Source organism: Equus asinus, chromosome 12 (assembly GCF_041296235.1).
Source record: "Equus asinus isolate D_3611 breed Donkey chromosome 12, EquAss-T2T_v2, whole genome shotgun sequence".
NCBI classification, from domain to species: Eukaryota; Metazoa; Chordata; class Mammalia; order Perissodactyla; family Equidae; genus Equus; species Equus asinus.
In genome coordinates, this window is record NC_091801.1 from 69,722,171 (window position 1) to 69,737,675 (window position 15,505).

General features: G+C 38.6%; 1 protein-coding gene across 1 annotated transcript in view; it reads left to right on the forward strand.

Moving 5' to 3' along the window:
* Positions 1–15,505, forward strand: part of NSMCE2 (NSE2 (MMS21) homolog, SMC5-SMC6 complex SUMO ligase) — a 226,004-nt gene that overhangs the window by 35,407 nt on the left and 175,092 nt on the right. Inside the window, exon 3 of the mRNA XM_014854041.3 lies at positions 15,293–15,399. Within this exon, the coding sequence (XP_014709527.3) occupies positions 15,293–15,399 (107 nt within the window). The remainder of the gene's footprint in view (positions 1–15,292; positions 15,400–15,505) is intronic.

Sequence of the window (15,505 nt, forward strand, 5' to 3'; positions counted from 1 at the left end):
TTGTAGAATGTATTATTTATGGGACCTTACATTCCGTTTTGATTTTCTAGCTTAATAAAGGGACTAAATTAATTTAGGAGTATAAAAATAGGAGAACAGCTGGTTGAATTCTAGATTTATCGAAAACATGGATTTGAAGTAACAGTTCCTTTTTATATTAAAATTCTGTGAATTCTGAAAGAATCTTGGGGGAAAGACAATTTGTGGTTTTGGATCTCAAATTTTACCAGTCTTTAGAATCACCTAAAGGACTTTTAAAATACAGATTGCTGGTGGCCACCCCAGAGTTTCAGATTCCATTGTCTGGTATAGGGCCTGAGAATTTGCATTTCTAACAAATTCCCAGGAGATGCTGATGCTGCTGATGTGGTGACCACACTTTGAGAACCGCTGGATTGGAGAAAACAAATAATAAAAAGCAATCGTACTCTTGTGAGCTAATTATAGCCTGAAAGCTGGTTTCGCTGATGTCTGTTACATAAGAAATTTCAGTTGACTCATGTTTCCGTAAATCCTTAATGATGATGCCAAGAGACGTTATAATATTTGAAATCCCTTCTGAGTCATTATGATAAGATTGTTATATTAAATTTGGCTTAAATTATATGGTAAAGTGTACTTTTTTAGTAATAGAGTTGTCTGAAAATTATGAATCTACGTGTGGAATACGTGAAGGTAACTCTCTAGTCACTCCACATCCCCATCAACACTTGATATGGGCAGTCGTAATTTTAGCCATTCTAATAAATATGCAGGGATAGCCGATAGTATGTTAATGTGCGTTATGAATACCTTTTCATGTGCTTATTTGGCATTCACCTCTTTGGTGAAGTGTCTTTCCAGATTCTGTTCTGATTTGTTACTGAGCTTTTTTTCTTATTGGATTTTGAGAGTCCTTTATATATTCTGAATATATTTCTTTATCAGATAGATGACTTATGAGTATTTTCTCCTGATCTGTGCTCTTACTAGATTATTTCAAAAAGCATAAGTTTTTAATTTTGGCGACATCCCATTTATCAATTTGTTCTCTTAATGGATGTGCTTTCGGTCTTGTATCTAAGAAATCTTTGCTTAATCCAAGTTCCCAACGATTTTCTTTATAGCGTTTTCTAGAAGCATTATTAATGTTTTAGGTTTTCATTTAGGTCTGTGATCCATTATGACTAAATTTTTGTATATGGAGCAAAGTATGAGCATAGATCAAAGTTTTTTTGTTTTTGTTCTTGTTTGGGATTTTTTGGTAAGTGATAGTCAATTGTCCCAGCACCATTTGTTGAAAGGCTATCCTTTTTCCACTGAATTGCCATTGCTCTTTAATCAAATCGGTTGTCCATATATATATATATATGTTTGTACTTCTGGACTCTATTCTGTACTGTTGGTCTTCCCGTCTGTCTTTGCCTCAATACCACGTTATCTGGATTACTGAAGCTTTATAATAAGTCTTGAAATCGGGTAGTGTTCGTTCTTTGTCTTTTTCAAGGTTGTTTTGGCTATTCTAGGTCCTTTGAATTTCCATATGAATTTTAGAATCAATTTGTCAGTTTCTACAAAAAAAGTCCACTGAGATTTTGATTGGTTGTGTCCTGCAGCCTGGAAACTCCCTCAAGATGGTAAGGTGGGACAATTATAGGTCCCACTTATGTTTCCAGTCACTCTTCTTCCTCTTCCTTGCATGATGTCTAGTGTCTTGCAAACTGTTATTTAGGTAGCTAGTTAGTTTGTTGCTTAAGGCAAGAGAATAAATTTAGTTCCTGTTATTCTATCTTGGCCAGAAGTGGAAGTCCTATGATAGGTTTTTGGTAAACATCAAAACCTATCATAGGTTTTGGTAAACAAGAGAGTAACAGACTTGTTCTTGAAAAGGAGAACTGGTAACAACATGGAAGAAGGATTATAGGGAAAAGAGATTGGAAAAGGAAATTACTAAGGAAGCAAATCAATAATCTGAGGAAGAAACAATCAAGATTGAAATTAAGGCACCTTAAGTTGGGAAGGAGGTAATAGTTAACTTGAGCAGCCCAAATTGGTAGAACTTGGTGACTAGTTCGATGTAGAGGATGCTCAGAGGGAGGAGTCTCAGATGACTTGAAGATTTAGGTCTTGCATGTGGTTTGGTTCTGTTTGGTTGTGGAGACTGGGTGCATATATGTGGGATGTGATTGATTGGAACCTCCCAGTCTCTCAATACTACTGCAGGGCCAGCCTTAGTGGCCTAGTGGTCAAGTTAGGTTTGCTCAGCTCCAGCAGCCCAGGTTCGGTTCCTGGGCATGGACCTACACTACTCATCTGTCAGTGGCCATGCTGTGGCAGCAGCTCACATACAAAAAGAGGAAGATTGGCGATGGATGTTAGCTCAGGCGAATCTTCCTCCACTAAAAAAAAAATACTACTGTAGTGTTACACAACCAGCTACTCATTGAATATTATAGTTCTTTATTTCTTACTTTGCAGCTCATTCTAATTGTTATCCAGAAACAGATACATTAGTGGGTGATAATTTGCATGCATTACAGAAATAGTTTACTTCACTCAACAAAGAGTTGTCTGAGCCGTTTTTGGTAGATTTAAGTGTTTATTGATCATTATTTCTTTGATAAAGAGGCTTTGAAAGCTGGCGAAACAGTATTGGGAGTCACAACTGATTTAAATCAGTTAAAATGAAAATACAACATCTTAGAAATATAAGATAAATAATGAGAAAAAATAAGAATTACCTTATTAAACCTCTGAGACATCTTTTCAGGAACTTGCACTATATGGAGATACAACTATAAGGAAATATGCTGAATCAGATGGGGCAGTTATGATGTTTGTAGTAACTTATGCTAGATTTATTTTCTGAGCTATCAGTGATTTAAGTTTTAACAGATTGATTTGCCATTATTTTCATGAAATCAGATTTATTTTACTTTCCAAAAATAATAAGCATAGAAATTGTCTTCCAACAGATAGGAATATGAGATACAGTTGTTCCCTTCTTTTGTGATTGTGGTCCTTCCACTCTTCCCGTAAAGAAATGTTTCTTAGAACAAAATACGTCTCATTTAGACCAACATTTGAGAGTTAGGTAAGTAAGAGAAATTACAGTCCCTGTCATCACAGGTCTTATAAATCTAATTAACTTCTTATCAGATCTCCTTGAACTCATGTTTATAGTTTTTAAAGACTTAATTTCTGTTTAATTAAAGTGTACCTTCATTAACTTTCTATTTTAAAGTAGGCTGACCCATTTTTAATCTGTTCCCTAGTATAAATTTACTTAAAATGAGTATAGTGAAATGCTGGTCTAAGGTAGTTGCTATCTATGTGTAAGCAAAAGATCATTAACCTTTCTTTGAGGAGCTATGTCATTTATGAACTTATACAATATTTTTGTTCTTGATCATCCTAGTTCCTCTCTACCCTCTCTTTTATTCTTTTTAGTTTTAACTAGAGTGACTGCCCTGGTACAGTAGAGATGTTCTTTAATCTAATATGATAGATCTCGGGAAGGCATTTGGCAAAGTCTTACGATTTCCAAAGGGTGATGTTGAAGTAGTTGGGAGGATGGACTCTGTTATTTAATAGACCCCAATTTGAGTCTTCCCTCTACATATCTTTAGCTGTGTGACCTTGGTTCAAGGTACTTAACTTCTTTGAGCCTATTTTTCCCCCTCAAATGGGGATAATGATAGTGTCTTCTTCACAGAGTTATTGTAAAGATTAAATGAAATGACGCATATAAATTGCTTAGCATAGTGTCTGGCACATAGTAAGTCCTCAAGAAATGTTAGCTATTATTTTATATAACTTTTTGAAAGACAACTAAGAGAAGCGAGGTTGTCAGACTTAGGGACCACAGGAAATAGGGGAAGCTAGCTGATAATTAGATGACATATTGAAATTCAAAATGCCTCCCCCTGCTGAATGCAGTGGAATACCGAATTTCAGAAGCATGACCTTTAACAGTCTTTTCCGTCTTAGATTGGAAAACTCAGTGGTGCTAACGGGAAAGGAGAGGTCTGCCTTAATAGCAGTTTCTGTTGAGTTTTTTTTATTGACAAGGTTAAGCCACGATCATAGTGGTACACATGTAATAATAGTATTATCATAGTCTTCATTGGTAAACCCCATGGTTGTAATTATTGTTTTTTATTCTGGAGTTCATCTTTAAAAAGAGACACTGGGAAATGAGGCATCTTTAAATGAAGGCAGGTCAGCTTGGCTGAACGAACTTGACAGTCATTATCTATCCTGGAGAAGCAAAGACTTGCAGGGTAGGAGATATTCGGTAGCCACCTTGAGATCTTCGAAAGACTGTGATCTGGAAGGTTGACTCTGTGTGGGCCAGCAGGTAGCTCTTCTGTAGCTCTGGAGTTGAGAACCAAGATTCAAGTCCTACTTCTGTATTGAGGCATGACTTGAGTGGAATCGCTTTACCTCTCTGAGCCTCAATTTCCTCAGCCATATAAAACAGAGAGTAAAATCACGTAGACAGAGGTTATGAGGTATAAGTAAGTTAATATGTGTGAAAGAGCAATGCAGATTTATTGTTGTCATTTCCTAGAATTGTTCTGGGGAGGTGCTTAATCAGCTCTCTCTTTGGAAGGACTCTAATAATAATTAGAGCTGTTCAGCAGTGGAACAAGCTTTCTCATCACCCTGAGAGCCAAACAAAGGCCAGATAGTCATACCAGGGCTTTTTAGAAACTTCTGCATGGACTGGACATTTGTCAAAGCCCTTTGAAAGTACAGTGTTTCCCTAGTTCCCTTTTCTCTTCAGGGCCCCAGCACAGTGCCACGCCCATGGACTGTGCTTGGTGAATATTTGCTCAGTGAGTGAATGAAACTTTCTCCTCTAACACTGATATTCTGTTTTTTCTTTAGCATCATTCCTTTCTTGTTTTTAATATGTTTGTTTGCCTTTATGTTTTATCTTAGAATGTATGTTTTGACACTAAACTGAAGCAGCCACTCCCTGTTCTTTCTATTCAGGTACCTACTGAAGCCTAGGGCACTGGGAGAGTATTGACATGATTTTCAATGTGAGGCATTCTGAGAGTAGTTTTTCCTCAGGTTTGGCCATTTTTAACTCCTTATTTCTGCTACTTCTATAAGTGCTTTAATTTCTGTAGTCCTAAGAAGAGGATGCCTTATACATAGGGTATTTCCATGAGGTTACATTCCCAAGAACCTCGTAACAGTGGTTGCCACTGAGAGGGAGTTTGGGAATTGGAGACACCACATTATTGTACTGTTTGAATTTTTCAAACATATGCTTGATTAATTTCTTAACTATATGCTTTATTAATTTAAAAAGTAGGTGAGATGACTCCATGATTCAGTAGATACCAGCTTAAGTGAAATAGAAGATTTGTATTGGGAAAATATTGCAAAGTACACTTAGTTAACATAAAACAGCCTCCATTTATTGAGTCTGCTGTGTTTAAGACATCATGTTGAGTGCTTTACCTACTGTCTCATTTAATTTTCTCAGTATTCACATGAGGTTTAACACTCGCTTCCTTTTGTCTTTGCTGCCACAAATTCATGCCAGAGCTTTGATACTGAAACCAGAAGTCAAACCCAAGCTCTGTTTCTTAAGCCTCCTGGCTTAACTTGGGCTAGAACTTGGGCACAGCCAAGGACTTGAAGAGCAGAGAGAAATGGCCGTCATTGAAATTATGTTGGCTGAGAAATGCTGCTGTAAATATTGCTTCCTGCCTTGAATTCACTATTTCTTTCCAGTGTACCAGGGATTAGACTGGAAGAAATGGTTAATAAAGGTGCAGAATACGAGTTTGTTACATAAAAGACAGACTTGACCTTCAAGATTCAAGGGCCTTATAATAGGTAGCCAGAAGAAGTCTGTAGATATGTTTAAAAATGATAGTTGCCCATATCCTGGAAGTCATAGTGCTTTTGATGACTGGTAGAGACTAGATTTTATCCAGAAACTGAGTTCTATGATTTTATGAATTTAATTCTTCATATAATTGACTACAAGCAATATTCTGAGTTATACCTTTACCATGGTATTTATAGAATATGAACTACACATTCTAAGGAAATATCTGTCTATATAATGAAAGATGGTCTTCATTACTCTGGGGTAGAACGATTGACTTAAATAGTCTCAGTCTCTCACTTTCTCTCTCTTAAAAGAAGGTAGTGTTTAGGAGAATTCCTTTAGCTAGAGAACTGATCGTTCATTACTCCATGACTTTTTCATGAAGCGTATTTTATTTATTTCTGTGTGGTAGTTCAAACACTGTAGCACATGCCTTGCATACTAACTTTATGTCAGACCTGAGGTCAGTTCCTAACACTACCGTTTATTAACTCTGTGACCTGGGGCAAATGATTTAGCCTCAGTAAGCGTCAGTTTCGTTATCTCAAAATTATGTTTGATAATACCTAATTCACATTGTTGTAACAGGCTAGGATGAGTAGTATGTTCAAAGTGCCTGGCATGTAGTCATTGCTCAGTGAAGATTTAATCTATGTCTTTCTCCTCTGTTCATTCCTGGTGTTTCCATTTGACCATTTAAGCTCTAGATCAGCCTCTTTGGAGGGGCCTGAGGTCATTTGGTTAGCCTCTACCCAAGTCTGGTGGACATCTGGCACACACTCATCCTTTAGATGCAGTTCACATTTGCCCCCTCACCTGTCAACCTTTCTACCTTCTGTGGGCAGCGGTATCTGCTCCTTCTTGCTTCAAAGGATGTTTTCCGTCTGCCTGGCATGTAGTAAGTGCTGAATAAGCATTTGCTGGGTAAATGAGTTTCTGGACAGTAGTAGTGTGGAGGGGTGTGTTTACACAGCTTCTTGTGGAGCACTGCAGTTTTGTGAGTTCAACTTAATGCTTTGGTCTCAAGTTAATGAAAACAGCTGAGAGAGTGAAGGAGCTGATCTTCACTTGATACTTTGTGGTTCTAAGGGCAAATGCTTTTGGCATTTAGACTAAGTACATTTGCAGCGCAGTTATCCATTGGGTAATAATTATAATAGATAATATTTTGTTAGTGCTTACAGTAGACCAGGCCCTGTGCTGATCGTTTTACCTGCATTTTCTCATTTAGCCCTCCTATCAACTTTATGAGTTAGATACTGTTATTGTACCCATGATACAGAAGAGAGAAACTGAAACTCTAGTAAAGTTACTTGCTAAATGTTACACGGCTAGCAAGTAGTATAGCCTAGATTTGAATGTAATCTAATTCTAGAGCTGGCTTTTTGAGTTACTATATTATATAATTTCCCTCCTCTGTGTTATTATGGTAAGAAAATTGTATAGGTGGGTAAAGATGATTATAAAGGTCAATATTTCTCAAAGATTCCCCCCCATATTCACTGTGTTTGTAAAAGAACCAGTTGCTTAATAGCTGGTGTCATAGATGTTACACTCTCCACTTATTTCTGGTGGGAGGCAGTTTCTAATGTGGATTCAGTTTTAATTTTACCACATGAATATCTGTGTGGAGGAATAATTATGACTGAAGTACACTGTAGTGCGAAGTAACCAAGTTTCTATTAAATATCGCGCAAGCAGTAAGTCATTAAATTCGACTCCTGATGAATATATAGTGATTGCTTAATACTAGGCTGCCAGGGAAACATAGACACACACCCACTCGTAGAGGTACGTGTGTGTGTAGTGTATGTTGCTAGAGATAGTTGGGGCTGTGTTTTAAGAGAGGAAGGGGTTTTCTTTTGCAGAGGGAGAGAAAGGCAGTATAGTGTATACTGTCATTTATTTGAGTTTGCCCAAAAAGAAGACACTTCTTGTTTACAAAACATAAAAGAATCAAGTTTTAGTTTGAAGAGATTGGGAAATATTTATTCTCTGTTTCAGAAATAAAATCCCCCTACCACATGTCCCATCTGTTTTAGGAAATTCAAAATACAATCAGGCGAGTCCCTGCCTCCTATCCTTTCCTCCTTCTTTGCCAAAAGGGACACGTATACTTTATGGCAGTGAATATTTATCAGATCCTTCTGAGTGTATGATTCATGTTGAATTGGAGTCTGCAACCCCATATGAACACTAAATGGCTGCTTTGTCTTAGTCTGGTGTTTGACTAATAAAATGCATGGAGTTGAATTTAATCAACTGTATATAACTGGCATTGTTCCTGTTCAGACATGCCTGCACATGACTTTGTAGAATAAAAAACACCTGATGCTGCCATTTTTATTTGTTTAGGACAGAATTTCAGGAAACAACTTGGCCATGAGCAAAACTGTGCAATTGAATTAGGGACAAAAAGTTGGAAGGGCTCAGTGGGTGAAGTTTGTCTTGAGGATGTGTCTCCCTAACACACACATGCACATATGTCCTAGTTGCAAAGGTAAAGTAGTTTTATGGACCTATAAGGCAGGAAGCATTTGGTCCTATTCTGGAGATTAGGGAGGAGTCTGGAAAAGGACCTTGTGGCTAAAATCACAGGGAACAGCAGAGCAAAGCAAAAAGACATCTGGTAGTGTAGAGAGGTAGCACAGAGATGTGTTCCGACTTGCCAGGGAGAAGGAAGAGTAGGTGTCTTCATTTTCATGTCTGTTTCACTGAAGGCAGTTCTAGTGAAGACCTGAGGGATGATGAGGGAACTTATTTGGCTCTGGGTACTGTGTGCTCCTGGACCTGTTTCAGCTGTGCTTCCCAAACCTCAGGGCTAGGCCTCGGGGAAGGGAGTTTATTTCTCTCTAGTGCATGCCTTAGGCTGCAGCTATGGTACAGCTGTGGCTTGGGAGGGACCTTATTTAGAATAGTTGGTCAAGAAGCTGCATCTCTTAGGTGCATCACTAACCCTCCATTCTCACTGAACTGGTTGCTGGTCTGAAACAAAGCCTTGACTGGTCTATTGACCATGCCCACCTGGACTTGGGAAAGATAAGATAAAGAATCTGCCAAGATAAAGAATCTATCGGAGATAAAGAATCTCCTGCTCCCCCATTTTTAACCTGTGGCCCAGAAAATGGCATTATACTGAACAAATAAGTATGAATAGACCCTAAACAATCTTGGAACTCACCCTGAATAAACTCTCATGAGTCCGTACTGTGCCACATAAGAATTACCGTATGCTGCAGGCCTACTACCTACACCTTTTAACCACAGAGGACCTGGAATTTGTCTTATATGAGTCTGCCTGCATCTGTAAAAATACCTAGTGTATCTCCTCTCTTTCTCTCCTGTCTCAGACTTAGCTCTTCTCCCTCATTTTGCTCCAGTCTTTCACATTAAAGACAACTTGTATTGATTTTTAGTTTTTATACTGGTAATCATTTTGCTTTCATATTTGTTCCTACCTCAGCTATCATCTTCCTCTCATTGGAGTCTCATAAATTTTGTTTTAAGTTGAATTTGATTGCAATACTAAATATTCCATTTCTGCGTGGTGTCCTACTGATCATGTAACTTTAGTGCCTATGCAACACTTCAAAAAGAGAGAATACTGGTAGTGAGAATATTGCTGTTAGTGCGTTTTGACTTTGAGTAACAGATGACGTGTCTAATGAATAGTGTGGCTGCTTAGATTGCCTAATTATAGGTGTGTTGGACTTTAGGGAAATCATATGCAGGCCAACTGCATCCATTCAGGTACTTTTTATATTGTATAAATATCAGAGCACTTTGGTCTAAAGAGAAGCCCTCCTTCCGTGATTAGCATTCTGTATTTTTCTAGGCTTTGGCACTGAAGCGGAAAAAACAAAATGAAACCAAAACCATCTTTGAAGAATAGGTTTAGTTCTATGGCCCGTCGTGGTCTAAATAACACTTAAACGTTCTTCGGGTTCTATTAGCAGTCCATAGTGTTTGGGATAGTGCTGACCAGGGTCCCTGGGTACAGACACACTGATTTGTAGGAGGACAGCTCTGGGACTGGCATACTTACAGAAACAGTTATAATTCTGTGATGTGAATCAGAAATTATCTGTGCCCTCTGGACTTGATTTACTAGGGTGGGAGTCGGGGGACATATTGCAGCTGGTTGTTGTACTGACTTCTTGGAACAGTTTCTTAATTAGTGTGCCAGATGGGTTACACAGGTCTCACAGAGTCACCGACTTCTCTCCACGAGCTCCATGTATTTATTGGCTTGTAAATGAATGTTCCAATATATCACTTAGGTTCATTGGATTAACACAAGCAAGGGTTGATTATAATAAATTCTTATCGAATGGCACATCAAGGAAATGCGAATATTCCTAGACTCCCCAGGGCATGCTTGGCCGGGGAAGGGCAGTCAAAAGCATGGATAATAGAAATGATTTTGGCACTGGGCTCCACTCAGAAGTATCTCCGTAGTGTGCATCCTTCCAGGACTCTTCCCTTCCCCTTAAACGTCTCTCTCCTGCTGCCCTTGCGTGCCTGCTGCTTCCATCTCGGTTGCTGCTGGTGCTCTCGATCTAGTGCAGCTTTGACTTCTCAGCAGCTAGAGCTTAGTTATTCTAGCATTCAGTGACTTGGTTGCTTTTATAGCCCCTCCAGTTAGCCTTGCTGATGTGAATGGTCACTCTCTTCACCAACATTAAAATTTAGTAGTCTTCTAAACGGGCCAAATCATTTTCTTTTCGTGGTCGGTGTCTTCTACTTAAGGAATTTGGAAAAGCTTTTCCAGGACCAAGCCTAATAGCATTTGACTGGTGTTGGCCAGTGTCCTACCTGAAACGGATTTTCTCCCCCATGAGGGTTGGTTCCCTGGATATTCATGGAGGAGTTGGAGGTGCTTGTCGTTCTCGTGTTTAAGCCCCTTTTAGCACAGGTTGGCAAGTGTACAGACTTTGCAGCTTGGAAGCCTGAGTTGGAGGCCTTGCTCTGCCACTCACTACCTTTATTTCTTCGAGCAAATTCCTTGAACTACTTAGTGCTTCAGTTTTCTAATATGTAAAGTGGGGGTAAAACTACCTATCTCTTAATGTTGCTGTGAGATTAATGTAAATGTGGTATGCTCGGTACAGTCTTGGCACACGATAAAATGCTTACTAATTGTTAGCTACAGCTGCTATTATTATATGTATTTTTTTTATTGTCATTACTTTCCATGCTTTATCATCTGCACCAATCTTCTCTAATGCCAGGCTTGCAGAGGTGTGGTACAGTAGTATTTTCCTCTCTGGAATTGTCATTCTGTGAATTTTAACATCCTTTTATTACTGAACGGAAGTGGGTTCCCTCCTGGTAAGTTAAATCAGACTCTCCACCAGAACTAGTTGTCTCACAAAGTAAAGTATATTTGCAGCAAATAGGGGACCATGAGGAATCATTTCCAGAGTCATGGTGGCCCCAACAAAGGGAAGCAGGGGCGTTTTATTTTGGATGGGTAATGAATATTCAAAAGGAGAGGTGAGTATTCTCTTGTGCAGGCTCAACTGCAAAACATGCTTCCACACACACTGCAGGGTAGAGTAAGAATGCCTAAGTGCCTCCTGGAGAGATCTTAGCATTAGAAATAAGCCGAGGGTCATAGGCATCCTCTTGTGGTGAAGCTTGGGCTGGTTCAGGGAGGTTGGTGATTGCATCTCCTTAACAAAAGGAAACAAAAACAATTTGGAAAAACAGTTAAAAGCTTCCAAACCCACCCTTGAGTTCCTCGGGGCAATTAGCCAGTGACAATTTGTGTGACTCTGTGCCTCCCTCCTCCCAGCAGTGCTGGTGCCAGCCTTTTTCCTATGGAAAGATCACAATGAAAATAGAATATGCAAATAAGCTTATATCATACGTCTTCTTCATATTTTAATTCAGTTGAATAGCTGAGGCAGGACAATTTATAGTTTGGTGAAAGTTTAATTTCCAAACTTATTAAATAATGACCATATAAGAATATTGAAGGAATAGTTGCTGTCATTCTTTGTTGGCTCTCAAGAGCACTAAGGCATCATTCTTGCCCTCAAATGGATTAAAATCTGTTTGGAGAAATGAGATATATGCATATAAGAAGACAAGATTGTTTATGGTTAAAAGTCCCAAAGTATCAAGTATAGTTGTTAAGATAAATTAAGTGAGATCTAAGCTGGTATAGTTTGAAAGCAGCTGGTGCCTACGCTCAGCCCTTGAAGGATGAGTAGGATTTGGTTGGTGTGGATTTTGAGGAAGGGTTTCACTGTAGGAGTGGGAGAATTTTGATAGTGGGATTATAGTGGGGAACCTCTGGCTGGCCAGTCCCTCCATAGCCACCCATTACCCCCAGCCACTTGTAGTCAACAGCCAACTCCCTGTTTGTGTGTTTACCCCGCCCCACGCGCCTCCCCCCCCCCCCCCCCACCCCGCCAGAGGTTCTTCGCGGATTTATTTGGCCTTTTTCATGCAACACTCTGCTCTTCTTTCCCCACCTCCATTCTTTAGAGGAACAAGACACAGATCCCCTACGCCTTTCCTAGCCTGGTGTTTCTGGAACATGAACACAAATAACATTTTTAAAAAGAAGTTATTATTGCAATAATAAGAGAAATAAGGAATAACAAGAATAAAAAGAATCATAAAAGTAATACTAAAATAGCTGTGGTAGGTTGCTACTTGAAATGGATGTAGTCATGCCTCTCTTCCAGATTCCATTATGGGAGTCTCGTCTAGTTCTTGTCTAGGGTCTCTGTTCCCTTTTGCAGACCAAGACACTGACTTTAGCCTGAAGTTACCTGACTGGGCATCACTTCCAGGTATGGTGTGATTCTCAGTTGTTTTCAGGACCGGCTTCCTGATCTCTTGCGGTGTTTTCCAGTCGTTGCCTCAGGCTGCACTATTCATCACTTAGGTTCTTTAGCTTGTCCCAGCATTCTTAGGCCCAGGAGCCTTAGCTGAGGCTGCACGTAAGCCACACTTGGCCTCCAAAGATTCTTCCCTTAGGCTTCGTGCCATCAAACACTGACCCATCCCTCAAGCATTTTATCCTTTGCAGGGAAGGTCTCTAAATTAGCCTTGTATTTGAAATTACTATCATAGGTTCAAGTCTTACTAGCATCCATGGGACCTTGATAATGAGAACCATCATCTTATTTATTTTATTTTGCAAACCCTTTCGTAGCATTTTTAATGTCAAACGCACATTTCTAAGTGCTTTCAAAAATTACCTCATTTAATCCCAGAGTGAAGTTGCCAACATTATATCAATTCTCACTGATTTAAGCCCCTGACAAACTTTCATTTCATATACTTTCAAAGATTTTGCACTCCATAGATCTTTCACTGGGTTTCTGTTGAGTTTGAAGATGCCTCTATTATTAGATTTTTGAAAAAGCAGTTTATGCTCTTAGTCTTTGCTCAGAGTACCAGCTTTACCCACTTCTTTGACTGGTCCCAGTATCAAAATTTAATATCGATAAAATATACTGATTCCATTAAGAAAAGAAAAAAAAAAACCACCGTAATTTCTTTTAACTAGATAAGACTTGTGTGAAGCCAGGAGTCTGTTTTGTATTATTTTAAATGGAATAAATTAAAGTAAATTACAGGTCAACCCACAACCCTTAACTAATTTACTAAAATGTAACTAAATACAGTAAAATGCCTATATGTGTCACAAACCGTCGTGTTAGGATATAAATTGTTTAAAATTCTCTTCCTGATCATTAAGCAATTAATCTGATTTTTAACAAACAGTTATTGTATATGTAGCAACAGATACACGTTGGTATCAGCAACACCTAAACAACACATCTTCCTTGTTGATGTTTGGACATTTTCAAAACATTGACCTGTGATTGACAGTCTAACAGTTTTATTTGGAATATGACTTGAGATCTTTCTCACATACCATTTTGTTTAAAATGTATTTAATTTTAGGAATGTAAATAAAATTTTTCTTATGTGAAAACACTGCCTCTCTCCCTGCCTCAAAAAAACTTGTATGGAGATAACACGTACATTCTGTGAAATCTGGATGGTACAAGCTAAGAGGTAGTCTACCAGAAGCAGGTTAACCCAGCGGGTATTTTATGGCAGGTACTTAGAACTGACTATTGTAAAATTAAAGCATAATTTTAAGTCTAGGAAAATCATTTTAAAATGTAAGTGGATTTTACATTATTTCATGACTTTTGGATGATCTTATTGTTCTTCAGAGTAGACAAGAAGTATTGACATTTGTCTGATTTAAGGTATTTGAATGAAGAGTCTTTGAGTATGTGCATTCCCAAATGTGATTTAAGTAAATTAGCTTTATTTTTTCATTCGTCTTTTTTAATGTTTGAGTTTTTATTATCCTGTGTTCCCCATCTTTTCCTAATCTACTGAATTATATGTTTAAAGCTTGAAAAACAATGTGAAAGCACTTTTAAGATTTTTTAAACATAGTAAGCATGGTTGTTTCATACTCCAATTGATAGATAATTCCAATATCTGAAACATTTGTGGATCTGTTTCTGCTGATTCTTATTCTTGGTGGCTTGTTTTTGGGGGGTTTGTAAGATTTTTTCCTTGTTTTTATTTTTGTTTTATGTTTCTCCCCTGGTAATCTGATCATTATCCTCAATGGTTATTTGTAGGATTATTTGAGGCCTAGGATGAAAGTGTCTTCTCCAGAGGGAGTACCTGTGGGTAGTTTCAGTGTGACACCACCTCACAACCATGATCAGAGCTTAGGTTCTCAGACCACTCAGGTGAGGGGAACCCAGGCTGCAAAGAGCTTTGTTTTTTCTCTCTCTTTCCCCGTGTGCTCAGTGGCCAAGGCCAACCTCCCTGCAGTCCAGAGGAGCAGGGTGGGATTACTTCCGGTTCATCTTTATTCTGAGGAGTTGGGGGGGGGGGGCCCAGCTTACTTGGGGAGGGTATGTGACTTTGGTGTTCTGTGCTCTGCTTCTTTGTTTTTGGTTTCCCCTAATTTTGCCCTGGTTGTTTCTTACTATCTTATTTTTAAGGAGATTTCTTCTTTTTTTTGCTTTATCCAGTTTTAGTTGTTTTCAGTAGGAGAATTGGTCCACGTAACCCAACCTACTGTTACTAGAAGTAGAGGTCTTCCTTATTTGATCTTTAACCATCCTGCGAGGTTCTTGTGCAGATATATAATGGGGCCACTTTAACAGGTGAGGGAACTGAGGCTGAGAGAAGTGTAGTGAGTGACTGATTGAAGATCATGCAAGTGGCACAGCGTGGAACCCCTGAGTCTGAGGCTTCCTTTCTACCTTTGGGCCTTCTACTGGGTGATTCTCAGAGTTTTGAATGAAGCAGGCGTATATTGAGAAAGTTTTTTAAAATATGTAGTATCTTTACAAAACCATTTAGACCATTGACTGATAGGGATTGTATTGGTTCAACTTTTTCCCAACATGTCCTTTGAAGTGGAAAATCATAATTGCTTTATTTTCCTTTCAGCTGAAGTGAGTAGTGAATACAGTATGGACAAGGCAATGGTCGAATTTGCTATAATGGATCGAGAACTAAACCATTATGTAAAGGCTGTTCAGTCTGCGATAAATCATGTAAGTTTACACCTCTCTCCTGTTTATATTTGGTTACAACTCACTGACCTAGAAATAGAAACACAAAGTCAAAATTATTCTCTAACCTTTAATATTTTTTTCATCC